At 42.1% G+C, this 27,059-nt stretch overlaps 1 protein-coding gene across 2 annotated transcripts; it reads left to right on the forward strand.

The window, feature by feature from the left end:
* Window positions 1–403: 403 nt before the first annotated feature.
* HIKESHI (heat shock protein nuclear import factor hikeshi) lies at window positions 404–22,377 on the forward strand. 2 transcript variants are annotated; one of them, XM_030558861.1, is made up of 5 exons: window positions 404–547; window positions 1,943–2,180; window positions 11,936–12,087; window positions 19,184–19,302; window positions 22,157–22,377. In XM_030558861.1, exons 1-5 carry the CDS (start codon window positions 518–520, stop codon window positions 22,209–22,211), a joined length of 594 nt encoding a protein of 197 aa, XP_030414721.1. In that variant the 5' UTR covers window positions 404–517; the 3' UTR covers window positions 22,212–22,377. The 2 variants fall into 2 exon arrangements, with proteins under 2 accessions (XP_030414721.1, XP_030414730.1); XM_030558870.1 differs by having other exon boundaries at window positions 404–539.
* The last annotated feature ends 4,682 nt before the right edge of the window (window positions 22,378–27,059 follow it).

Genomic DNA, 27,059 nt, shown 5'->3' on the forward strand with positions numbered 1-27,059 from the left:
CTTGTATGTCAGGGTACCAGTCATCTACCTCAACTCCTCCCTGAAGGACCTTCTTGACAGCTAGATACAGGTCCCGAATGCAGCAGGCACCACCAGCTCTCACCTCTGATACAGACACGGCCACCCCTACAAATCAGAGGCCCTAGCACGCTCTCTGTATAACCCAGCAGGGACCGGACTAACAATAAATATCCCAGCATGCATTGCTCCACAGCTCTCGGAGCGGGGCGATAGGTGACAGACTACATGTCCCAGCATGCACTTCCCTATCCACCCGCGGCTCAGCCTGGGACTACAAGTCCCGGGATGCATCTCCGGAAACGCGGTGCATACTGGGATGTGTAGGCCGCAGGACGAGCATAGACGAAGCCCCGCCCCTTCCCCGGAAGTAGTGCCATACCCAGGGGTCACAGGCAGGGGCTGTTTCCGGGGTGGGGGGTCCAGGCATTATGTAGGCTGCGGAGTGGTCCGGTGTTTCGCGAAGCTTCTGCGGCTGTAGGGCTCCGCGACTGCCGCCATGTTCGGCTGTTTGGTGGCGGGTAGGCTGGTGAGCGGTTCCCCGGGGCCTAGCAGGGCGGCGCTTCCGGAGGGGAGGGGCCTTGGCGGGCTGGGTGGAGCCTCTGGAGAGACTAGTGTGGGGGAGGGGCCCATGGGCCGCGGCCGGAGGGGCCGGGCGGGAGACCTCGGACTGTTCTGGGGCAGCTTGGCCTGGAGGGCCGCTGGGGGCGGGGTTCAGGGGAGTGAGCTCGGGAGGATCCGGGGGGGGAGGGTTAGTGTCTGGGGGAGAACAGGAGTGGGGGGTTCAGCCTATGGAGCAAGGGGTGTCTGGGGGGGAGGATCCTGAGGCGTGGTGGGGGCGGGGCTCAGCTTATGGAGTGCGGGGGGTGTCTAGGAGGGATCCTGTGTGTGTGGGGAAAGTTGGGGGCTCAGCCTATGGAGAGTATTTCTGGGGGAGGATCTGCAGGAGTGGGGGCGTTTAGCAGCCTGTGGAGTGCAGGAGTGTGTGTCTGGGGGAGGACCCTGAGGAGTGTGCTGGGCTCAATTTAGGGAGGGGTGTGGGCTATGCCTGGTGATAGCCTTGGTTGTGAGGAAGTTTGGGAGGGGCAATACTGTGGAGGGCAGGTTCCAAGCTGCGATGGCTCAGATTTTTATCTTCCATTGTTGCCTTTTGAGAGCAGCTTCTGCATAAATGAAATGTGTCCTTGTGTTTTCCTCCCTGTTCAGATGTTCAAGTTCTGTGCAGACCCCATCCTAGTGTGCCTTCCTTCCCCTCATACAGGATGGCACCCAAATTTTATTGGCTAAGGGATGGGTAATGTCACCTTGCCAGTAGATTGCCCCAAATTGCAGCAGACTGCAGCTGTGTTTGATAATACAGATTTTTGGGCATATGGGAGGCAATAGACAGGGCCAAGCATTTTTGTGTTATGGCTTGTTCTGAGTAGGAGCTACCTGTGTCAAGATGCATGTACTGATGTGTCATGTACATGAACTTGGTAATAAAGGCAAGGGTGGCTATGTGCCCTGACCTTTAGCCATCCTTGAACTAAATGCATAAAGTCATATCTTACCTCTTACTTAAGGAGGTTTCTATGATTAGGGTTCTGCTAGCTATGTGGTTGACAGCCACTGCTTTATAGACTTGGTGACTTCTTCTGCACCATATTTTACCACTGTCCACATGGGGAGCTAAGGTACTCTAATACTACAGCCCTAGGTGTGATATAAAGCCTCTGTAGCTAGAACAAGGGCCGTGAATCCTTGTTAGCAGCCTATTGCACAGTTCCCATGTGGTTGTGTTTTTCATGCTGTCTGTTTATAACTAAAACTGGCATGTACCTCACTTCCCCTTCTTTCAAACACTAGATGGATTTCAGAAAAGAAGGCTCACAGGTTCTCAAAAATCAAGATTTCTAAACTAAAACTTGGTTTTATATTCTAGGTGCAAGCAGTGGCACAACAGGTGGCCCAGGATAAGTTTGTATTTGACTTGCCTGACTATGAAAACATCAACCATGTGGTGGTCTTTATGCTGGGAACTATCCCATTTCCAGACGGCATGGGAGGATCTGTCTACTTCTGCTTTCCTGACCAGAGTGGGATGGCAGTATGGCAACTCCTGGGGTTTGTCACCAATGAGAAGCCAAGTGCCATCTTCAAAATTTCTGGTTTAAAATCTGGTAAGAGCAGTGAAATATAGCAGTTAAACAACAAAGCAGTTAGACAATGAAGTGGCTGTTTAGTCTCTAATGAATAAATCTAATGAGATCTTAGAACATATTGTGTTATTTTTTTTTATTTGTATTATGTAGCATCTAGGAGCCCTATTACTACTTGACACAATGCACAGTCAACTTGTGGAACTCATTGCCAGGGGATGTTGTGAAGGCCAAAATTGTAACTGAGTTCCCCAAAAGAATTAAATAAATTCATGGAGGATAGGTCCATCACTAGCTGTTAGCCAAGATGGTCAAGGATGTAGCCCCATGCTCTTGAGTGTCCCTAACTATCTGACTGCCAGACTGGACTAGTCAGCAGGGGATGGATCATTCAGTAATTGCCCTGTTCTTTCTATTTGAAGGATCTGACACTGTCCACTGTTGGAAGATATGATACTGGGCTCGATGGACCATTGGTCTGAACCAATATGCCCATTTTTACGTTCTTATTCATAAACCAGGATCCCATCGTGTGACATGCTATACACTGCAATGCTACTTGAAAAGCCAAATATATGTATCTTTTCAAGTGGCTCTTCGTAGACCTATCACTTATATTCTAAACCAGGGGTAGGCAGCCTATGGCATGCATGCCAAAGGCGGCACGCTAGCTGATTTTCAGTGGCACTCTCACTGCCCGGTCCTGGCCACCGGTCTGAGGTACTCTGCATTTTAATTTAATTTTAAATGAAGCTTCTTAAACATTTTTAAAACCTTATTTACTTTACATACAACGATAGTTTAGTTATATATTGTAGACATATATTTATTATAGACCTTCTAAAAATGTATAAAAGGTATTACTGGCACACAGAACCTTATATTAGAGTGAATAAATGAAGACTTGGCACACCATTTCTGAAAGGTTGCCAATCCCTGTTCTAAACAAAGTGACAGAGTCCTGTGGCACCTTATAGACTAAGAGACGTTTTGGAGCATAAGCTTTCGTGGGTGAATACCCACTTTGTCAGATGCATGTAGTGGAAATTTCCAGAGGCAGGTATAAATATGCAGGCAAGAATCAGTCTGTATTCTAAACAGTTCATCAAAATTGGCTGTTGTAGTATCTGATTGTAAATGAATGCTTGTGGCAATGTGGTTTTTCATTCTTCAGAGTTTGCAGGCAGTTTTCACATGGAAACTTTGAAAACTAGAAGCGTAGAAAATTAACATGGCACATGTTAAATGGATTAAAAACGAGCTACTTGATGGATTTCAAAATATAAATGGGGAATCATTGAGCAGGTGTGTTTCAAAAGGCCAAGAAGTAATCCTTACACTATTTGTGAGAAAACCAAAATAGTCACTAATAAAGTTTACGGATGATCCAAAAATTGAGTGAGTGAGTGGTAAATAATGAAGAGGACAGGCAGCTGATATAGAGAGTTCTAGAGCGCTTAGTAAAATGATCTTAAGCAAACTGTTTTAATCTAGTAAAATGCAAATGGAGCAAGGATAAGGGAATCTGTCCTGGGGAGCAAACACTCTGATAGAGATGTGGAGGTGGCTAATCAGCTGAACACAAGCATGATTCTGTGGCCAAATGGAGTAATGTGATACTGGGATGTATAAATGGAAATCTTGAATAGGAGTAAAGAGGTTATTGTACCTTTATATTTGGCGCTGGTTTGACTGCTGCTAGAATACTGTGTCCAGTTCTGCTGTCCACAGTTCAAGAAGGATGTTGCTAGATTAGAGAAGGTTCAGAGAAGAGCCACCAGAATGATTAAAGGGCTAGAAAACCAGTCCTATAGTGAGAGACTCCAGGAGCTCAATCTATTTAGCTTGAAGAAGGAAGGTTAAGGGGTGACTTGATTACAGTCTAGAAGAACCTACCTGGGGAAAAGTCATTTGGTAACGGGCTCTTCAGTCTAGCAGAGAAAGGTAAATGTAATCCAATGGCTGGAGATTGAAGCCAGGCAAAGTCAGACTGGAAATAAGGTGTAAATTTGTAACATTGAGGGTAACTAATGATTGGAAAAACGTATACTTGTACACTTTGAGGCAAGGGGGGGTGGGGGGAACCATCATAATTATGTAGTCACCTCTTGCACAATGCAGGCTGCAGAACCTTGCCTACCCACTCCTGTAATAAACTTGTGACCTCTGGCTGAGTTACTGAAGTCCTCAAATCATGATTTAAAAGCTTCAAGTTACAGAGAATCTACCATTTACACTAGTTTAAACCTGCAGGTGACCTATGCCCCATGCTGCAGAGAAAGGTGAAAACCCCCCAGGGTCTCTGCCAATATTATCCGGATGAAAATTCCTTTCCAACCCCAAATGTGGCAATCAGTTAGACCCTGAGCATGTGGGTAAGACCCAACAGTCAGATGCTAGATCTGTTCTATGTATATTTAGTCATATCTGCTCACTTTATTGAGTAAAATATGTTTTTACTACTCTTAGTGCTGCAGAGCCAACTTAAATTTGGCGGAGCAAATTGGAGTCTTTAACAATTGTACTGATGATATTCAAGAAATCTAAGTTTTGGTTGTAGAATCTTTATTGTTGAAGTCAGTCAAAAAGCCAGACCTTGGCTGTGGGCTCTGCAACTGAGTTTGCAAGGCTTGCAGTTATACTGTTGCTTCTTGTAAACTGGATAAGATACCTGTTGTAGTTGAGATAAATGCTACCCCACAAATCCATGCTTGGAGTAGAATCACAATTTACTTTGATGCTACTTCCTCTCCCTCTACCCTATCCCCAAGAATCCCAACATATAGCAATCCCCAAAATAACTTGTGCTCAGTGTCATAAAGATACAAAATTAATGACATCATCCATGGTATAAATGCAGAGGGATAAATCCTACTGAGAGGGCTAGGAGAACCCTTCATATAATCTCACAATTTCTAACTGATATAACCAGTTGGAGGCATGGTCACATGACCAGTTACAAGTAACACGATTCAGCTTGTATTTATACAGCAACTTTACTGTCACAACTGGGTTAGTGCACCTACAGTTACCAGTCTGCCTATCTGGGTTTCTATTGGTGCACTTTGGGAAAATCTAGACAGCTGTCCTGCGTTGCCTCAACAGGAGATAAGGTGCTCAGGGAGGTACTCAGTGAGCAGTGCCAGTCATAGGAAGACTGGTGATGCTCTTTAAAATGTCGTACTGTACATGGAGCTGAGGGGAAAGATTACTGGCCAAACTGGCACATTTGGGAGTCTTGTCCGTGCTGTAGAAAATCTAAACACATGCTGAATTGTATACAGGAAGGCAATCCTGTGCCAACCTAGCTCTCTGACAGAAGCAAAATCTAGTAACAAGGCAACTAAACATTTGTAACCATGTGTTGTGCAAATGCAGCTTGTGTTTAGAGCTAACTATGCCAGTAACTGGTTATAAAGTCTGTTCAGTTGTGACTTGGACTGGGTTTTTACTTGCCTAATGGCCATGGGGTAGCAAAAAAAAAAAAAAAAAAGACTCAAGTGGATGGGAGTGGTAAAACTTAAATGGGTTTAAGGCCAAGCAGTACAGCTGTGAGAGAGAAAATTCAAAATCGCCTACCTGCCACAACTTAAGATCACACTTAAGCATAAAGTCAGGGAATATAGAAGTTAGCTTTCACAAGGTAACTAACTTGCCCAAATTGCACATAATTATGAGGACTAGTTGGACTATTAAATGTGTACATTAATATAGTGTGTGCAATTGTGTTATTGTTATGGGAACTTCACTAATGCATTTTTGACTCTTTGTGTATACACTAAAATTGCATTGACAAAGATTTCTCTCTAGTTTAGTTTCCAGAGAGAGAGAGAGAGAGCAAAACTGCCCATGCCTGTGAATATTTTCCTTCTAATTAAGCTTTAAAGGTCACACCTCACTGAGGTAAGGGCAGGAAGACATTTTTGTAAAGGTGGGTGAAAAAGATAACAGCACATCAGAGAAAGTAATGAGGACAGAAATAGAAAGTGTGGAAACTAGTACTTGATCCTGTAGTCCCAACTGTAGTTGGTTACAGTTCCCAATTAAACCAATGGGAGTCTTGCCTGAGTAAAAGATTGCAGGAATGGACCTCTAATTTGGACCTCTTTGGATGATGCAGCTGTGTTTCAACGAGACACTTACAATCTTTCTCCAGCGGACTGGTCCAGCAGCAGCCCTCTCAGGCCGTGCAGAGAAACTATACATTTTAATGTCTGCTTAAAATCTTAGATGTTTGAGTACGCTCAAAATTACATTAATTTCTTTCTGTTGTTTAATTTTCTAATTTCTAAACTTCCCAGAAAATCTTCTATAATTGAGATTACGCTAAACTAGTTGCATGACAATTTGAGAATCTTTATACAGCGGTTTGTATTATTGATGGGTTAAAAGTCTTGATGTGGAAAGTATCTGTTTTTGCACCCCAGTAAGTCAAGCAGATGAAAGAATTCTTTTGTTTCTTTAAAAAATAAAAATAAAAAATCACTTTATTTGAAATCAATCATGGCAAGAAAAGCACTTCCGAAAGGTATAAGAGTGTGATTGTTAGAGTTGGAAGTCCTGACAGAACCTTTAACTACTCTTTTGCTACCAAGTGATTGTGAAGTCTAGACCATAAGCCACAATATCAAAATAAGTTATTGGTAGATTTAATTACAGAAATTATCCTACTTTGTCAATTAGAAGGACTTAAGAAAAGGGAAGACCTTAGTTATATAGATGTAATCGCTCTTAATATACCTAGACTTCCTACCTCTTTACCTTCTTTTGTTCCCTCTTTTTTTGAGGTTTAGTTAACATGAATGCTGACAATCATTGTAATAATGATAAAATCTAAATCTTTTTCTTTTCAGTTTGGCTGGAAACAAGGCAACCATATTTAGCTTCAAATCAGAAGTCCCTCAATAAAGAAATTGTCTATCTTCTGTAGGCCTAAGTGGCTCTAGCAATGTCTTGAAAAATATGAACACGGTGACCATGGTAATGATTCACCTGCTTTTCCAAGATTGCTGTGGGCAATTTTTATCCCCATATTACCAAAAGACACTAATCAGGGGAATATTTCTGGCTTCTCCCTAAAGGATTTTCAGGTAACCTAAGTAGATCAGAATTTTTAATAGGAAATCAAAAGGTCTTTCTGTTTAATGATACATCTGTATTTTTTCCCTTTTGATCCCTCTATCAAATCTACAGATAGGTTCTTCATCCTTTTCAATAACATGAAGGGAATGTTTTGTATTAAATGCAGTCCATTTGCAATACTAAATGTGTATATGTCCACCTAACCAATGGCTATGGGAGTAAACTTCTCGCAGCTGGAGCAGCGGGTAGTTGGGCTGAAAGAGCAGGCTGCTTCTGGATCTCAGAAGTAAAGCAGGGTCATCCACTGCTCCAGGTCCCTTTCCTGCAGCCTAATAAAGGTGAAAAACCAAACATGCTGCTCTGACCACTGCTGATGTAACTTTTGGATCTCAAAAGTTAGAGAAAATGGTGATATACTCTGAACAAAGTAAAAACAATGTCATCTCAGGAATGTTTTATCTTTCATCAACTCAGTTGATATAAAAGTTTTGGTTGTTACCAAGCCTGTAAACTCCAGGGATTTGACAGGCAATCTGTTGCTCTTTTGGGATCCTGCATCTTCACCAATGGTAAGGATTCTGCAGTGGGGCGTGATCTAACTGCCAGATTAGAAACTTCCTCATATTGCCAAAGCTTTATTGCCTCTGCAAAACAAACAGGAGTAAAAAGGAAATAAATGTACACTTTTGGGAAAAGTGAGCAGATCTTTTTAGTAATGGTAAATTTTACTCTTTTTCTGATGAAATCTACCGTTTGTAAGTGCATTTAGTAACAAAGGCTCTGAGTACCAGTTCTGGTACAATAAGCACCCAGTAGAGTTAAGTGCCCTTAGCTTTGGATTAGGCACTTAAATATCCTTGTCATGCCTAACTGAACTGATGCTGGGTCTTATCACTTAAATCTTCAGAAGATGTCCTCTGCTTTCAAGCTCACTGCAGCATTTGACTTTTTCTGCTTGATACTGTGATCCCCTTTTAGGATTTGCTTATTCTCCAGTAGCAAAACTGAGAAGATCAATTTTGACTACATTCCTAGCTGAGTTTAGAAACTTTGAAATGATTCTTGTGGATACTTGTACTGGGATCCAATGATGTATCAGCGTCTAGAACTTCTTGGCACAGCAATGCTGAGGTCTGAATGCTTCCTTTCCTGCTAGCCATGGGTCCAAAGGTCAGGAACTTATCTAGCAAGTCTTCAAGATTGTCTTTGCTATGCTGTTTTCGTGGCCTTTTTTTGGTCAGGTAGGAATGCCATAAGGAAAAGGTGCAGACCAAAAGCAGTAAACCTAAATGAGAACAAAATGGCACTGATGAAAGATGCTACCTCTCCCATCAGTTGTAGCCAGCCACCAGATCTTTAGAGCAGAAGCAGCTGGTAACACTATAGCAAGTGCAACTGCTTGCAGCTGTCCGCTCACTTTGTGTGCCAGCTTCCAAAGCTCCCTTTAAACAGTGACTAACAAATTATATTTGACTCTCACCAGGAAAGAGAGTGTAAAGATGATGCTTCCCTCATGAAATGGGGAAGCTTGCTTTTATTTATTTTTTTGCTGTGCCTAAAAGTGCTAGGCACTTTGCTGTGAAAGAGGAAAACTGTGCTCTTGGCACCAAAGAGCTACAGTCTGATTGTAGACATGAGATGACAAATGTTAATATTTAGAGGTATAGGTCACCATTTTGCTCCCTCTAACTTTGTGCTATCTGGTGCTGTGGTGGTTTACATCAATCTTTAGTCTCCTCCTCCCAAAACTTGTGGTGTAAAACCATGTCTGCATTTGATAAATGGAAATGGCTAGAGAATAAACATACAACTTACATTTTACCCAAACTAATTTCAAAGCCTGAAAGCGCTCTGAAATGGCTGACTGCTGTGGCTAAAAGTTGGATAAAGGAAGAGAAGTGGGAGATCAGTATGAAGAGCCTATCCCTGCTTGCTTGTTTCCTGAAATGTTGCAATCTTTTGCAACATTGCTGTAGCGACAAAATTGTGAATGCAAAAATATTTAATAGTCTGTATCTTGAGAAATACTTTGAAATATTGCATGTTCTTTGGAATTTGATTTATATGTTGTGAATAGAAGAGCGAGGCACTCAAAACACATGTATTTTATAGGGGTTGTGATGGTAGAATATAATCCACAAGCAGAAAAGGATAACTTTATTTTATCCTCTCAAGTGGACAAATCTTGAGTATCTGTTCTGTGCTGTGTTCAATGCTAACAATTATGCATGCTGGAGCATTGCGTAGAGGAGCTGGCAATCCAAAGAGGGTCTGGACTTGCATATCAAGTGGAAGGATGGGTACGCTTTATGGTTTAAAGTACACTGATGGCCTCTGATTATTTTAAGCACTAGTATATTTCTAAAGTTGTTGGATTGTTTTATACAGATGAAAAGCTGATTTGTTCAAAGGAAAAGGAATTGTAAATTTAACATCCTGATCATAAAGATATGGAGAATTGTACCAACTTCATTGCTATCAGCATTTTTAATTACAGAAAACTGGATAGAGTTGGAATTTGAATATGATCTTCAGTTAGTCTGGTTTCCAATGGCTTTGAATGGCTGTAGAACCTAATTATATAAAGCAAAGGGCTGTGATGTCTCTCTGCAGCACAGGCTGACTTTAAGTAAATATGCTCTCCAGGTATTTCTAAGTAGTGGGTTACTTGCCTTGTGCTAAATTTACGTATTGAAGGACCTGTATGTGCTTTTCTCATGGGAGACTTTACAGATTTTAATATTCAGTTATGGAATCAGGTTAAGGAAGCTGTATGAGATCTGAAGGTGTGCATGTATGTGTCAAACAGATCTCAGTTGAGGAGGTGATGCTTGAGGCGACTAGGAAAGAGAAGGGCAACAGCGTGTAGGTGGGTTAGACCACCAAGAGGTAGTGAGAGAGCTTGGACAGCTGCCTTTTTTGGTGCTGAGACACTTGATATGTTTGGATTGGGTTAAACTAAGAAGGTCTCTTGTGAGTTGGATCATCTCTTCCTGAGCTCAGTAGCTACTATTTGGAAAAACAAATCTACGTGTAGTATACAGTAGAGATGGTAGATAATGTAACTGCTAGACTTTCTTTATTGCAGATTGCAGTGCTACATGGAAAATTAACAGACTCTTAATTGAGTTTCTACATAGGCCATGCTCTCCCCTGCTTTTTCAGAAGTGAGTGATAATGGAGAGTTTTGGATGTGCTTCCCTAAGGAAGGACAGGGTACCTGCTTCCTCATACTAATGATTTAGGCCTTTGCTGAAGAATTAACTGTCTTCTGGCGTCTTCAGATTTCCTTGATTCCTTTGAGTTGGGGTAGGCAGAGACTTGTGCTAGTCTCACTGGCTGAGATTTTAGCAATTGAGCTAGGTCACATGGTGGTGTAGTCATCGTTTAGCCCAGTCAGCAGCTTGTGATACCACTTATTGGTGTGTGGACTATGGCATAGCTCTTGAATGGCTCTGCTCTTCCCTGATGAGATGATCCAGAGGCTGGTAATGAGCAGTTGCTTCTTTATTGGGAGGATGTTCTTCTACAACATTTACTGGAACTTATGTGCAGCTGTGTCTTGTTCACATCTAATGGCATTTCAGGCATTCTCTATGGCTTCCCATACACAGGAGGCAGTGACAGATTTCAGTGAATTTAGATTGTCTTTATTTTTGGTGAGCCCCGGAGACTTGTGTTTAGAGCTGATTAAAACTCAATTTAGAAGAGTCAGAAGTGATGCTGGAGCTCTGGGATGATGCCTGTACAAAAGGTTTGCTATTTATTAGTGCTTTTCAGCCAGATTGTTAATGGATTCTCTAATGGCTTTTGTGACCAACAGGGCCTCTTTATTTTGCAACCATTTCTTTCTGATGCGGACCTTGATACAGTCATTGGTGGCTTTATAATGCTGAGATTGGATTACTCCAGTGCATGCTACATGGGATAGCTTTGAAGATCGCTCAAACAGCTGCCTACATGCTTAGTGCAGTGTGAACCACTGGAGTGAACCATTATACCAACCCTCACAAGTGTTACCTTTTTATTTTTTTGCTACTAGGTGCTGTTCAAGATGGTGGTTTATTTACATTCATTTAAAAATTCATTCAGCATCCAGAGACCATGATGAGGGGCTATCTAAAAATAAATGCATAATAGTTGTGTGGTCCAAGGCATAAATACAATGAATGAACGAACCAAAGGACTGTGCATCAGTACTAGTTGGTTCTGGATTTTTCTGTAAACATTTCTGAGGATATTAAGGATGGGGTAGTACTATAAAATCATACTCCCTGTTGTACTGGAAAAGTCAGTAATAGCAAGAGGTTCAGACGCTTCTGAATCTTGCAAAAATATGTGACCCAGCTGGTTCAGTGGGGAGGTTAGTCTACTTCTTAGGGGATTTGAAAAACTGATTAACTCTTCCTTACAAAACTCCTTCCCTGTAAGGGTCTGTTATGGATTATCTGTCTATTCCTCAGTTATTAGTAAGATTAAAGATATTTTTATATTTTAAAATTATCCGTTGCATTTTTTCACACACTTAGTATATGAGCTGTACACAATTTTTCATAATTCTGTATATAAAGAGACATCTATTTGGCAAGTAATAAGAAACCTCACACGCAAGAAATTTTGGTGACTTAAACTTAATATAATAGTTGTGCTGATTCCAAGTTTGACATTTCTGCTGCGTGTGCTATTTCTTCCAGGGAAAGGCAGCCAACACCCCTTTGGAGCAATGAACATCCCTCAGACACCATCTGTAGCCCAGATTGGGATCTCAGTGGAATTGCTGGAACATTTGGCCCAGCAGACTCCTGTAGCAAGTGCTGCTGTATCATCAGTAGACTCATTCACTCAGGTAATTTTAAAAACATTGTTTCTAGCAGTCTTTCGCTCATTAGTGTAAGAGCCAGTTAAGAATCAAGTTCTCTGGGAGGGCAGGTGTGAAAAATCGGCACAAATAGTTCCAAAACTACAGCCTCCAATTGTATGTTATCAAGCTAACCATGATCTGGTAGTCTGTTCATTCAGCAGAATACTTCAGATGAGATTTTTCCTTAGGAAAATATAGAAATTGTGTATTTTTTTGCCATTGCCATAGTTTACATACTTACTCTTGCATAAAATGCTGGTATATTTCCCTCTTCAGTCAAGTAGTTCTATGTACATAATTTATAATTCAAGTAAAGTTTCTTTAAAAGAATATTTTAAGCCTTTCCATCATAGGAGCTGAAACTGAAGCTTTGGTGCATTTTGAAGATAGCTAAAGTAGGACTCCCTAGGCTCCTAACTGTTGGGGGACCTTCAATACAGTGCCTAGGCTTGGGGGATGGGAAACACTAGGGGTGGAATACTAGCTCAAATAGTAAGGTAAGTCTTCTGTCACAGTTGCAGGGCTGGCTGCACCTCTGTCCCCTTCCTGGTGTCTCGAACTTCACTTGCCTTAGGCCTTGTGCCTTTACCAATTTCAGGGCAAAAGTTTGCAATTCTTTCACTTTTACACCGGGTACTGAGTTACATTACTGCGTGTGTCAATTACGCTTACCCTGCAGGTCTGACTGAGTTTGGGCAGTTGTGGTTCTTCCCTTGGGAGTCTGTGATCAGTTGTGTACAGTGATTAGACAGTTTTCTTAAAACAAAAATATTATTTTGTTTAGTAGTAAACCCAAAGCACTAGAGGAGGGGGAAAGATTTTAACAGTCTAATACATGTGTGTCTAGAGTCTTCGGGCGGCCTACCCTACAGGACCTATATCGGTATAACTGCGTCACTCAAGGGTATGAAAAACAACACTGCTGAGTGACATAGTTATACTGACCTAATCTCCCCTGTATAGACAGTGCTATGTTGATGGGAGAGGTTCTGCTGTCGACATAGCTATCATCTCTCAAGGAGGTGGATTAACTATGACAATGGGAGAAGCTCTCCCATCTCAGCATAGAAGCGTCTTTTCTTAAGCACTGATGCAGCATTTTAAGTGAAGACCTCCCCTTACTGTCCCCTGATCTAACCTAGGTAGATCTATCATCTTTAGGCACCCGCACTAGGTCCCAGGCTGTTTCTCCACTGGAAAGACTAAGCTTACATAGCCCCCTGGTGCAGCCTATACCAACAGGAGTTTTTGCATCATTATAGGCACACTATCTCCCCAAACAATACGCTGTGTTGACAAAGTCACTCTTCCATTGACATCACCACTTTTGCATGGGAGTTTTGCTGGCATAACTATGTTGAGGGGGTATGTTTTTCCCCACACTCCTGACTAAAGTAGCTATGCCAATACTACATTTCAGTGTAAATCAAGCCTCAGGCTGGTTCCCCTGAACACCTACTGCTTCTTTTCTGAAAAGAGGGTCCCTTTAAACCCTACTATAGTTTTTGTGTTTTTCTTCTGTTTCCCCAAGGTTTGACTTTCCTGTTTAAAACCAATCCTATAGGTACAGCAGGATAATGAGCCAGTGATTCTGGCATTGTCCTTTAACAGCTGAAGTGTTTGCTGAGGAATGGCTTATCTTGAGCCATTTTCTTTCCTGCCTGTTTTTCCAGACTCTCTTGTCGGTTTAAACCAGTGTAGTCATATAATATTCCAATAACCAACATGCATTATTTAAAATTATTATAGAGTAGCTCCAAATCTGTCACCAACATACTCTGAAGAAATTAACTCTTGATACAAGACTATGCTGCACATTGAAGCTCAGGGCTGTTCCGTGGGGAACAAAGGGAATGGCCAAAGCAGCTGGACTGGACTTGAGGCAAATATTGTGATATCTCCATCAGCAGGCTTGTGCTGCTGCCTTAGCAAGCTGGATCCTCCTGCTTCTTGCTGTTGTGATATGCTATGCACAGTGTTGCTGCTGGTGCAGGGACCCTGATGTATTTCATGCTCAACTGGATATATATTCCCTTTGCCATGACCACCCTTTCTTCCTGCTCCAGCACCTCTGAACAGTACCTCTGGCCCATTCTCTCCTCCTAGTCTCCTGACCATTCAGTGAAAAGGTACCTTTGAAAGCCCTCCTCTTCTCTAGGGAAACTGCCCTGTACTGAGGACTGCTGTATTTTGGGCCTAGATTTAAGCAATGTTCCACCTCCCCAGGCTCATCTCAGACAGAGTGGGAGGTAAATGGGTTTTTGATGTTTACCTGGGCAATTGAACAGAGAAAGAAGAGGAGTATGCAGAACCACAGGAAATTTATGCCGGTGGCAGCTGCTTGGGTCAGACCCTGCTTTGGCTTCTTGATCCAGACAATAAATTGTTGCTTCAGTTCTGCAGAAACTTTTCAGGCATTTTTGATCAACATCACTGCAGATAATTAACGGATGTGGTGTGATAGGATCAGTGACTCCTAAAGAGCTGTAATTGAGCACTTCGAGAAGCCTAAGTTATTAGCAGTGTTGATCACGCTGTTCACTGCTGCTCATAGTTGCCAAATTTCATGCAGTAGATAAGCACCCCGACTTTCACAATAAGCCAAAAATCAAGCTAATCCCATTTCAAAACAAGGCCAAAACAAGCAAATCCCTAAGAACCCTAACACTGTGACTAGATGACCCCGGCGTGCAGTCTGGGACTGATGGGCCCGCTGTGCACCGTCTCCCTCCCCCCTGCCCCTGCTTTCTGGGAGCCGATTTTAAAAAAAAATAACCTACAAGCCAAAAACTAGCCAACAAGCAACTCACAAGCCAATTAAGCCAAAAACAAGCCCAATTTCTGCAGGTTTTTTTGTGGGTTTGGCATGTCTCCTGCTGCTTCCTCCAAATAAAGGTATAATCCAGTCTGCCATCACAACTAACTGTGGAGTGACTTTCAAGTGAGGAGTACTCAACAGGTATAACTGGCACACCTAAAGAAATCCAGTTTTTATGTAAATACACTAAACATGCATGGGGAGGAAGAGGAGAAAAACAGGATGGTTTCTGAGCAATATTTCTCTGAAGCACCAAATGTTCCATTACTATTTGTTGCACCACTAAGATGATGATGTACTAATGGGATAATTGACAAAGCAGCTAATGTCTTTTGTTGGTAGTTACAGTTAAGGGAGAGGTTTCAGAGTGGTAGCCGCGTTAGTCTGTATCAGCTAAAACAATGAGGAGTCCTTGTGACACCTTAGAAACTAACAAATTTATTTGGGCATAAGATGTATGCCCATGTAAATTTGTTAGTCTCTAAGGTGCCACAAGGCCTCCTCGTTTTTTGTTAAGGGAGAGGCATTTGATTTTTGCAAGTTACTTTTTACAAGTATATTCCAAGTTATCAAAAATGTAAAAATGTGCTTCAGACTTAGTCTGCAGTACAAAGTTTTGCCAGCATAGCTGTGTTGGCTAGAAGTATAGGGGGAAAATCACACCCTCTAGGCAACACAGCAATGCTGATACCTCCCCTCCCCCATGCAGATCCAACTACATTGACAGCAGAGTACTTCTGTTGGCTAGTTAATGTTGATCAGGGAGGTGTTTTAACTGTGCTGTCAGAACTTCTGTCATCTTCCACTATTTCTCCACTAGGTGGCTCTGCTGGCACAGCTATACTGGCAAAGGCTCATACCGTTTCTCTGGAATACGGTTGCTCTAACACTAGGGATTATGACTATGATGAATTACAGGCAGTCCTTGGATTTACAACACAATTTTCAGGAGCCAATTGTGTCGTAAGTCGAAACATTGTAAGTTGGAAACACAATACACTTCATTGCGGGACCGAGCATCGTAAAGTTGAAACCAATTGTTGTAAGTCAAATCAGGGTATCAATTCAGAAACGTTTGTAAGTGATGTTCATTGTAAGTTGAACGTTGTGAAGTCGAGGACTGCCTATACTAGTTAAAGACCAGTTTGCAAAAGGAACAGTTGCAACTGGCCTGTAATTTTAAAAGAAAAGGGTGACATGATTGGAAACATAGTTTTTAAGAGGTGGTTGTTCCATTTTATATTTAATCTTCATTTATATCAAACTAAAATTAAGTTGAATTATCTTGCATTGAACTTGATTTGTTCTTCTTCAAGAGAGAGTCCCTATTGTATTCCACTGTAGATTACGCATACACTCTGTGTGCCTGGAGTTAGAGAATTTGAAAGTAGTGTCCATTGGTCTGCATATGCACCCTGGCTTGCCTCATGCTTCCGACCTAGGCGATAAAGGGCAAGGCAGACTGACCACCTCCTTAGTCCCTACTCCCTATGGCATGGTAAGGGACAGAATCTTTAGTGTCCTCCGCCCCATCCTTCCCCGTATCCCATTTGAGTACCAGACTTATGCCCAGTACTCCGGGCTTCAAACTCTGTACCTTCTGCCCACGAGCCTTCTCAGTCAGCGATGACCATCAGTGCTGCCTCTGCTGTCTTGGAGAGGCCCACATTGCGACTCAGTCCAGTATTTGTCTGTCCTTCAGCAGCCGTACCCGAGAAGGACAGGCACTTTGCCTTTGTAAGTACCTCATGGAATTGACCATGAGGCCTCAATCGGACCCAGCCTGGGGACATCCTACCCCCTCACCCGCCCCGGGTACCTAGGCCTGAATCAGCAAGGATTGCACCTCCTGCTGCAAAGTGTGACTTCAGTGCTGGAGGATCTGACCCCACAGCAGGCCCTAGTTGGAAGATTAGGAAGTATAGGACTAAATCTTCATCTAAATCCATTCCAAAGATACCGGCTGTGCCTAGAAGCAAACCCACCGACTTGGCTCATGAGGAAATCTTATGTCCAGATACCATCATCATCGCTGTCACCAGTGGCCTGGACAACAGGAGTCCCTGTTACACCGGGGAGATCTGGATCCATGGTTGTACCATAGGATGTTTTTTCTGTCCTGGGCCCAGAATCCCTCCTTCCATTGGGATTCTCCATTTTTAGGGAGCTAACATCACCCCCAAGAGACCTTCCACTGGGATGGAATTTATCACTCCCACTTATATAAAATGTACACCTCTCAATCAGCACTGACAGTACCAGCATCAGAACCTGAGTCTACCGTTTCTTCCTCAGGAAACTTGGAACCATCAGTGGAACCACTTTTCCTGTACTGCCATTTCCTACAAGGCCCACATGACCCTAGGACCAACCAGCACCTCCCTTGACTCAGTTTCACTGGTACCTGATGCCATCACTTGTCACCCCACCTACTGGCCATATTGTATCCCCCTTTGGAATCTTTCCAATCCACGAGTGTCATCACCTGCCTCCCCTATGAGAGAACCTCAGATTTATCCCCAGATCCAGTAGAGGAGGCAGGGTATTATGCTCTGGTTCTGGCAGTTCCACCTGAACCAGCCAGACTACCATCACTAGATGAAGAGGTGGCTTTGGCATCCCCCACACCTGTCACTCCATTTGCAAGAGAAAACCTTTGTTACCTTCAGGCATGGCTACAGTCAGTTTACTCTCCAAGCCTCCATTCCATGAGCCTCACACTGAAAGTTCCCACTAAGTACCGTTGTCCCACCTTGGTATGCTTGGGGTCCTCTTTCTCCCCTCCTTCCTGGACAAGGCCATTATTACAGATGCATCCCTACTAAGTTGGGGAGCCCATGTGGGCAACTACATGGCGCAGGAAACAGGAACATCTCAAGAGTCCAGAATGCACATCAATGTCCTGAAATTACAGGTGCTATTGAAGGCATGTGAGTTCCTTCTTCCTTTCATCAGCTCTCACCATGTATGTCCTCATAATGTTAGAAAACACTCTGATGGCTTTCTACATCAACAAACAAGGGTGAGCAAGATTGGCCTCTCTGTGTGCAGAAGCAGTTAATCTCTGGAACTGGTACATCAGCAATCAGATCAGCCTACCTTCCGGGGATGCACAATATGCTTGCAGACACTTTGCGATTGACCACAAGTGAGAGCTTCACCACATGGGGCTTCATGACATTTTCACATGATGGGGAACTCCAATCAGGGATCTGTTCTCTTTCTGGACCAACAACAAGTGTGCCACGTGTTGCTCCAGGGGAGTCCTAGCTTACTGCTCCCAGGGCGACACTCTCCTTTTTCCCTGGTCATACCAGTTCAACTATGTCTTCCCTCCTCTACTGCTTGTCGGTCACCCACATTGGAATACTATAGGGACCATCACTCAAAGAAGAGGAGGTTGCTTACATGTAACTGGATATTTTTTGAGTTTTTTGGTCCCTATATGGTTTCCATAAACCCTCCTCTTTTCCCTCTACTTTGGATCTTATCTGACTTGTGGTGGAGAAGGAAGTGATGTGGCTGTTGGTCCACCCCTGCCCTTTATTGCCTTGGTCAGAAGCATAAGGTGAGCCAGGGTGCATGCACAGACCAACAGATGCTACTTTCAAATTCTCCAACTGCGGGCTCATGGTGCACATACATAACCCATGGTGAAATACATATAAGGACCGTACATCTTGAAGAACCTCTAGTTAAAGGTAAGTAACCTCTTCTTACGTGGAATTATCAGGAGGTGAGCAAATACAAAAAATGAGGTACTTGTAGGCAAAATCATCAAGAACAAGTGCTATTGGTAGGCTGCCACTAACTTGCTAGTTTGTAGGACAAGGCCCAAGTCTTATCACTACATCATCCATTAATCCCAAAAGACTTTTTACAAATTTTAATTATGTTTATCATGAGGTCGTTTAAGGCTTTCCTTCAGAAACTTACTCTAGGAAACTAATCTTTTGAAAAGAAAAATAACAGAATAAAAATCAAAATACTTTTAAGTTGCTAAAAGATCATCTCTTGAGAAAGGCGGTGTCTGAGAGCAGGACTATAAACTAGTAACTCTAGATCTAATCCTCTCTAACACAGGCTTCCTTTTTACTTAACCTCTCTGCCTTCCTTTCCCCCATCTGTAAAAGAAAGATTTAATTCACGCAGTGTGAGATGTAAGGATTAGCTAATCACTTGAACAGCACTTTAGATATCAAAAGCACAATCAACGTTCTAAATATGGATTTGATTTACAGTGTTTTTTTTTTTATATTTCAGTTCACTCAGAAGATGCTGGATAGCTTCTATAACTTTGCCTCGTCGTTTGCTGTCACACAGGCCCAGATGACACCAAATCCCTCTGAAGCTTTCATTCCTGCAAACGTGGTTCTGAAATGGTAAAGGAAAATATCTCAAGCAATAAGCTAATTTCTAGGCACCAAAATTATGGGTTTATTAACACTGAATTAACTTTCATGCCATACAGCAATCTTACTTCGAAAATACGTAACTAAAAATTCTCCTGTTGACTTTGCTACACTATAGTAGTTTCTTGTATTCTGTTCTATGTAGCCTCTTTAAATACTAAACTTGGATAATTAAAATACTCTACTTATCTCACTCTTGTTCGCTACCAGGCGGTTTAACCCCTACCTGCAGTATGTGGCTGATTCCGGAAGCTGCCTTTGCTCCTTGTAATGATACTGACCATGGGAAAGCAGAACACACTGCCGCCTCTTGGGCTACAATCAATGTCTCTTAAGTTCTCAGGAGTACTTAGTTAACAACATTGTGTGAACACTCCTAGTCCTTCCCCCACAAAGTCATCACCTCTTGGCCCAGGGTACATGTGTTCAAAGGATGTGGGCCTAGACTAAGTTTTAAAACATTACTTAAAAATGATTCTGACTGCCTGAACATGGTTTGACCATCTAGCATGGGCATGGCAAAGTATGTTATATTAGTTTAGCCTAATTAGTTAAAAATTATGCCCCAAACTGGTTTGGGTAACAGTTGCTAGCCACTGTCGGTCTGGAAGTGTTGGGGGACAGACTTTTAATATTCAGTAGAACCTCAGTTACAAACACCAGAGTTATGAACTGACTGGTCAACCAGGCACCTAATTTGGAACTGGAAGTATGCAATCAGGCAGCAGCATAGACACCCTCTCCCCCTACTCCCCCCAAAAGAAAAGCAAATGCAGTACCGTACTGTGTTTGAACATAAACCACTTACAAAAAAAAAAAAAGAAATAAGATGATTTTACAAAGTAAGGAAACTTTCATTTAAATGAAGATGGTTAAAACAGCATTTTTCTTCTGCATAGTAAAGTTTCAAAGCTGTATTAATGTTCAGTTGTAAACTTTTGAAAAAAACAACCATAACGTTTTTTTCAGAGTTATGAACAATGTCTATTCTTGAGGTTTTTTGTATCTGTGAGGTTCTACTGTAGTTAGTGGTTCTCCTTTGGGCTTTGAATTTTAAATCCTAAGATTTACCCTGAATGTAGCTGGTCCATTCTTATCCTTTGATTCTGATAGCATTGAGAATGTGCTAGGCACTGTACAATTATAAAGGAAGGCAAGATCCCTGAAAGAGAAACAAAAGGTAGGGGAAAGGCGTTAAGCAAATAGTCAGGATAGCGACTGGTGAAGTCCTGATACAGTTTTGATAACTGTCACAGGGAAGCTGGCCCTTGAGTGGCAGAACCCCTAGGGATGCCCAGTCCCAGCAAAAGGACCTTTCCAGAGAGCGGTAGGAGGTCCATTTCACTGGGGAGCTACACTTTATGCTTCTACTGGGATTCTGGTGTGAAGACTTGCTTAAGTGTCCTTTTGGCCTTTGGTTAAATGAGTTAGGCTCCTGACGGGACATTGTTCACTACATAAATGCCTCATTGAATCTGTTGAAAAGCCATAGACGGAGGAATGCACCCATTGCTTTCAACCAGGCTGTCAGGGTAACATGAATTGTTAGGCCAGGACGGGCACTCTGGAGGTCTGCACAGGCTATACCAATACATTTAAAAAAAAAAAAAAAATAGAAAAACTGAAGTGGACCAGAGAAGGATAGGATCAAGCAGTCTCCTTAGCTGAGAAAAGTTTTAATTGACCTATTAATCTGATCACAGCCATATAGGGTACTAGTAGTTTGACCCAGCTGGAGCAAGAGTTTGAAGAGCTTCACACTCTGCTCTCATTTGAAGTTGCATCAGATCTTTTCAGAGATGACTGTTTCTTTCCTGTGGCTGTTGACAATTTCATCATTATGATTTGTGAAGTGTGAACAGCTTGTGTTGAAGTGAGGATTTCAAAGCTTGTTTTTTGGCTTCTCAGGATCAAAGCCTATAGTATATTTATTGAAAAGTCACACAATAAGTCTCATATTCTGCCCTGTTTTTGGAACCTCTTAGATTATTAACTTTGATTATAAAAATTCATTGTTTTCATCACTTATGCTCTTTGTCCAAGATGGGAGCAATAGAGAAAGTAGGGTGGTCTGTGAATAGTTAATTTCACTAAGCATTAGCACACCGTAGGGAATGTTAGCATCTAAAAGCCCATTATTTTTGTGAAGTGTACTTATATTCTTAAAACATAAATGTTGGGGTTTAAACTGCTGTCGTTTCAGCATACATAGAAAAAATGGCAAACTACTTATCTAGTGCTCTTCTTATGAATTATAAGGGAACATGACACACATGCGTTAGTCTTCAATTACATAATCAGATATATTTTCCACAAGAATCAAGAGCCTCATTTATTTCACAAGATGGAATCAGAGGGGACAGAATAAAGGGTATATGGGCAACCTTTACCTGGCATTTTCTAAAGTCTGAATGCTTGACTTTGCAACCTGAATAATATTCTTATAATGTAGTTTAATATGTAATCCAAGAAATATTTTGGTTTTGTTAAGTTAAGCAAGACTGGGAAAACAAGGTTTGAGAAGTTTCTGCTTGGAAACAAGCAGCAGCCGTGTTAGTCTGTATCCGCAAAAAGAACAGGAGTACTTGTGGCAACTTAGAGACTAACAAATTTATTTGAGAAGACCATCCGGGGAAAGATTATATTTAAACAGTTTTCCATGCTGTGTGTGGGGGAAATACTTTAAATATTGCCTCTGTACAGATAAATTAATCTGTGATATGGGCTAGTTGTTCAGTAATGGTTTGGAAAATTGAAAGCTAAAATTCTTGAGTTGCATCATTGGGAAGCCACTTTAATTGTGACAAACTTTTGTCTTTTCTAGGTATGAGAACTTCCAGAGACGACTGGCTCAGAATCCTTTCTTTTGGAAAACATAAACTTCAATCAGGTCTTTGGAAGTCCTTTCCAACTATAGTCATGTCTTAAAGATACAGTAAATCACCCCACTAAAGAAAATTGGTGGAGTAATCAAAGTCAAAGCAGACTACATGGATTTTATAGTACCACTGAAACTTATTTAAAATTAAAAACCTGAAAACAACTGCTCATCTTTGTGTTTTTTCTAGCTAAAAAATATTAAACTTCAAGAAGCAAATGTTGTAGCTATATCTTTATAAGTGTAATTGTATCAGTTTGTAATTACATCCCATTTTAAAATGGCTGTACACTATATTTGTACAAATTTTAGGAAGTAGTGCAGCTTTTTGTTTAACGGTAAAGAAACCAGATTGAACCCTGTTCATCTTATTCTTAAGAAATGCTGTCAGCTAAATCACATTTTTTACATTACTAATATCTTGGAACTAGAAGTAAGAAGCGATCACTTCTTATATTTTGCTCAGCATAACAGTCTAAAGGCCGGATCCCCAACTGCTCTAAATTGACATAAGTTCATTTTCCCTCTTCCTTCCAAGTCCTTGCAGGGCTTGATCCCAAGAGGTATATGCTTCATTCCACTTGTGAGAATGGGTGGGAGGGGCAAGCCTTCGGGCCTCATTTTCTTCACTCCACTTCAAACTATCTTTTAAAATGGCCATCACAGGCCAATTCAGGGGCCCAAATTAATATTCTGTAATGTCAAGCAAAGGACTTGTTAATGGAGTGAAAGAAGGAGGAAGGTTTGGGCAGCAGAGGCTGTTTATACTGGAGGATCTTGGTGGGTTCCTACTTAGCCTAAGGGGTTTACTTTTTATTTGTTATGATGCACGATCGGGGGTGGGGCAGAAGGGGAGTCTAATATTTCTTAGTATTCAGAGTTTTTTTCACTAGTATATAATAGATCGTGGGGTTGCAGTAATATTTTACAACAGTAGTTTAAAGGGTCTTGGTTCTCTTAGGCTTGCTTAAATAAGCTTATCATAAGCAGTCCGTAACAGTCGTGTGTTGGCCTTGCTCAATGTGAAGCTGCCCTGACAACCAGTTAACATCTGTTTGACATTCTAGTCTCCTTTGTACTTTGCTGTGATTCTGTTCCAAGGAAAAACAAAGGCACCTCCTATTGTTTCTGGTAAATTTTTCCTTCCCTCATGTATTCCCAGTCTCAGGGAGTTGAACTAAATCAGTGCCTTTTCCTAGCCTTTTGTTAGAGGGAATCTTAACATCTGTTTCATGCTTTATGTCTCAGTACAGTTCTGAACGCTGCAAACAATATTCTCTGATCCTAAAAATGCTTGAAAAGGGGAATCTCTCCCTTTTACTAAACAGCTTTTATTTTTTTATATTTCATATTTCACATTTCTGTGTGTGTATATGGCAGTGTTATAGCTGCATTATACAGTGCTCTAAAATTATCTAGCTCCTTACCCCTAAATTCTTATGCTGTTAACCAGTTTGCTTTCATTTTAAACTATGGATTGAATTCAGTCTCAGGTGATCCAGTTTGATTTGAAAGAACTTCATTCTTTTGATTTCTGCACATTTCTCTATTTTTTTAGTTTCTATGCCATTCCTTCAACAAACAAACCTCAGACTTTAGTGGAAACCACAAGGCTGAGAAGGTCAGCAAGGCAGGGCCCTAACCTATTTGCAGTAATATTTGTCTTTTCCTTAATCTCTTAAGTAAGTAGTGCTGCTGGAGCATGGTAGTATCTAGTCCTATTAGTGCAGCTGTGGCAGGGAAGTGTTATTCCTATTTTACAGCTCGAGAGAGGGGCTAGAAATCATGAGTTGCATAATATGTTGGGTAGAGGATACTTTGCAGTAAATTGCTCATACCTAAAAACAAAAAAATGCAATTTGGAATTTTAAAGTTCACTTTAAGATTGTTTAAAGTCTAGTCTGTCTTGTTTTTCTAAGTGAGACAGTGGCTCAAATGTCAGGGGGAAGGAAAATAGTCCAGTGGTTAGAGTATTAGCCTGGGATTTGGAAGACCTAGTTCAGCTCCCTGTTGTAGACTTTGTAGTGACCATGGAAAAGTCACTTAATCTCTGTGTCCTATCTGTAAAATGAGGCTAACAACAATGACACCCAAGTAAGGAAGGGAAGTACTAACACCATAGAGAGTGGGAGGTGCTTTTAAGAGGACAGCTACTCTGCACCTCCTGAAGTTCATCCTGCTTTATAGGGTTTCAGATTTGGTATGAAAAAGCAAAGCATTCAAAAATCACTAGTCACTTCTGAAAATCATGGCTGATCTGTTTAATTGCCTATGTTTCTCTGTGTTAGGGTGACCAGATGTCCCAATTTTATAGAGACAGTCCAGATTTTGGGTTTTTTTTCTTATATAGGCACCTATTACTCCCCACCCCTGTCCTGGTTTTTCACACTTGCCCTCTGGTCACTCTGTGTAAAAAGATACTTGCCTTTGCAAATCAATTTGCAATCTATGGGTGTAAAATACTGTATCAAAGAAGAGTTCTAGGCTTTATTGGCTAAATGAGATTCTTCTGTGTGCATGTACACTCAAAGGGACATGTGCAGGGTAAAAGATCCCCATAAATCAAAGTTTTACAAATGCAAGACTGGGGGACTGCTTCAAGCCTGCTAGGAGAAGTGACTAGTTTATTTCCGTTGTCCAAGGAAACAGCAGTGCCGAAAGTAAACAGCATAAACGGTAGTGAGGTTAGTGATCTATTACAGGAGTGGGTGGGTGAGATTCTGTGGCATGCAATGTGCCGGAGGCAGGGCCAGTGCAACCACTTAGGAGACCTAGGCAGTCGCCTAGGGCGCTGGGATTTGGGGGGGCGCCATTTTCTTCGGCAGCAACAGCGTCGGCCGGATCTTTGGCCGTCTCTGTTGCTGCCAGCATTTAGGCAGTGGGAACTAGGGCAGGGGAGTGTGGGGAGGGGCCGCCTGCAGCAAGTAAGGCTGGGAGGTGGCACCAGGGGAACTCCCTGCCCAAGCTCACCCTTGCCCCGTGTCATCCCTAGCACGCTGTGGCTGCTTCACTACTGCCGCCTCCCAGGCTTGCGGTGCCTAAGCTGATTGGCGCCACAAGCCTGGGAGGTGCGAGAAGTGAAGCAGCGACAGTGTGCTCGGGGTGCTTGTGCTCGGAGCAGGGGTGAGCTAGGGCAGAGGTTAGGGGGTGGGGAGCTGCCGCAGGGGCGGGGGCGCCTCAGGGTGGGGATATGGGTGGGGAGTGCAAGGTGGAAGTTTTGCCTAGGGCATGAAACATCCTTGCATTGGCCCTGGCAGGAGGTCAGACTAGATGATCACAATATGAGCAGTAAAAATGAAAAGGAAACTAGATTTTAAAACTACATTTGAGTTTTAAAACTCTTAATGTTAGAGGTAAGGAAACATTCTTTTTCAGCCGATAATGTTTTTTCATATATACTTATTACATGTGACAATACCCTTTCTTTATAACTCTCAAATTGCCACAAAGGAAATGAAGAGCTTGGAGACACACACATTGTACTGCTTTACATATACTAGTCCATTTAAAAAGTAGTGCACCTCCCTTTAAGGTGGATGCAATTATACTGGTATATTCCTGGAAGCAAAAACGACGACACCAGTCCAAGGCACCTTTCATACCAATCTAACTGTCTGTGCTAGGGGTTATACTGATATAGCTGTTTTGGAAGGAGGGTGTGCATCACTCTCCCCAGCTGACAAATGGAAAGAGAACCACATAGCAAGTGACTTGTCTGAAGTTGCACAGTTAGAGGTGGAACTGGGAGGAGAGCCCAACTCTACCCCCTTTCAGGCCTTATTGAACCCACCAGCACCAATGTATATAGCAAAGGTTAGGACTCAAATTCTGTGAAAAAGAATAGCTTAGTTCTCCCCTCCCCTGCAATATAAAAAGCTCTTCCTTTTTAAATGCTTAGTTGTGATTGATAGCCCAAGAGAGGCTAGTCTGACCATCCTATACATTAAAATGTATTTACATGTGTTAGTTTGGGGCTCTAGTAATGTACTGTTAGCAGCTCTAGGAATTCCCATGATGAGATAAAACTGCCCTGGGAATAGAACAGGAGTGCTTGTGGCACTTTAGAGACTAACAAATTTATTTGAGCATGCTCAGATTCGCATAACTAGTTATGCGACCACCAAGCATGCTCAGATAAATTTGTTAGTCTCTAAGGTGCCACAAGTACTCCTGTTCTTTTTGCAGATTCCAACTAACATGGCTGCTACTCTGAAACCTGTCCTGGGAATGTTACATAGCTGCAACTGGGACTTTTACTGTCTCTTTATGCAAAAGAAAATGTGTGCGCGCACACTAAATCCTCACTCCCACTAACAATCTGTATTCACCACATTTAAATACTAATATGAACTGTAGGCAGCTAAACTCTCCCACACAGCATGCTGCCTTTCATTCTGAATAGATTTTGATCACTATAAAAATTATTCCCAAACCACTCTCACAGTATATAGCATACACAGATATTTTACATAGCAGTATTTTGTGCTTTTGTGTGGTGATTATATGCATTTTAAAGAGGATTGAGGTTGGATTTGCTTTTTAGTCTTTTTATTCTTATTGTGCTGGGGAGAGAGAGAGTAAACTAACTTCACTAAGAGAAAGGGGAAATGTTGCCTTCAAGCAACCAGGGGCTGTTGCCATTTGCATGGTTAGGTCTTAACGAAAGAGCAAATAAAAATAAACCTTCCTTCCCAGACTCTAAGCGATGCATTAAAGGTCACCCAAAAGGAGGCAGAGTGGACAGCTAGGCTCACACTGCCTGGGTGATGCTTGGAGTGCGACACGCCCACCTGGGATCACCGCCCCTTTCGCTCCAGGCAGGAACTCACGGGCGGGCGGGGCCCTAGAG

This window comes from Gopherus evgoodei, chromosome 1, assembly GCF_007399415.2.
Source record: "Gopherus evgoodei ecotype Sinaloan lineage chromosome 1, rGopEvg1_v1.p, whole genome shotgun sequence".
NCBI classification, from domain to species: Eukaryota; Metazoa; Chordata; order Testudines; family Testudinidae; genus Gopherus; species Gopherus evgoodei.

What these genes read in the sequence shown, in the direction of transcription:
- HIKESHI (XM_030558861.1), top strand. Translation starts at nt 518, where the DNA reads ATGTTCGGCTGTTTGGTGGCGGGTAGGCTG. An exon ending in AATTTCTGGTTTAAAATCTG is followed by an intron (nt 2,181 to 11,935) that starts GTAAGAGCAGTG and finishes TATTTCTTCCAG; the next exon opens with GGAAAGGCAGCCAACACCCC. An exon ending in GCAAACGTGGTTCTGAAATG is followed by an intron (nt 19,303 to 22,156) that starts GTAAAGGAAAAT and finishes TGTCTTTTCTAG; the next exon opens with GTATGAGAACTTCCAGAGAC.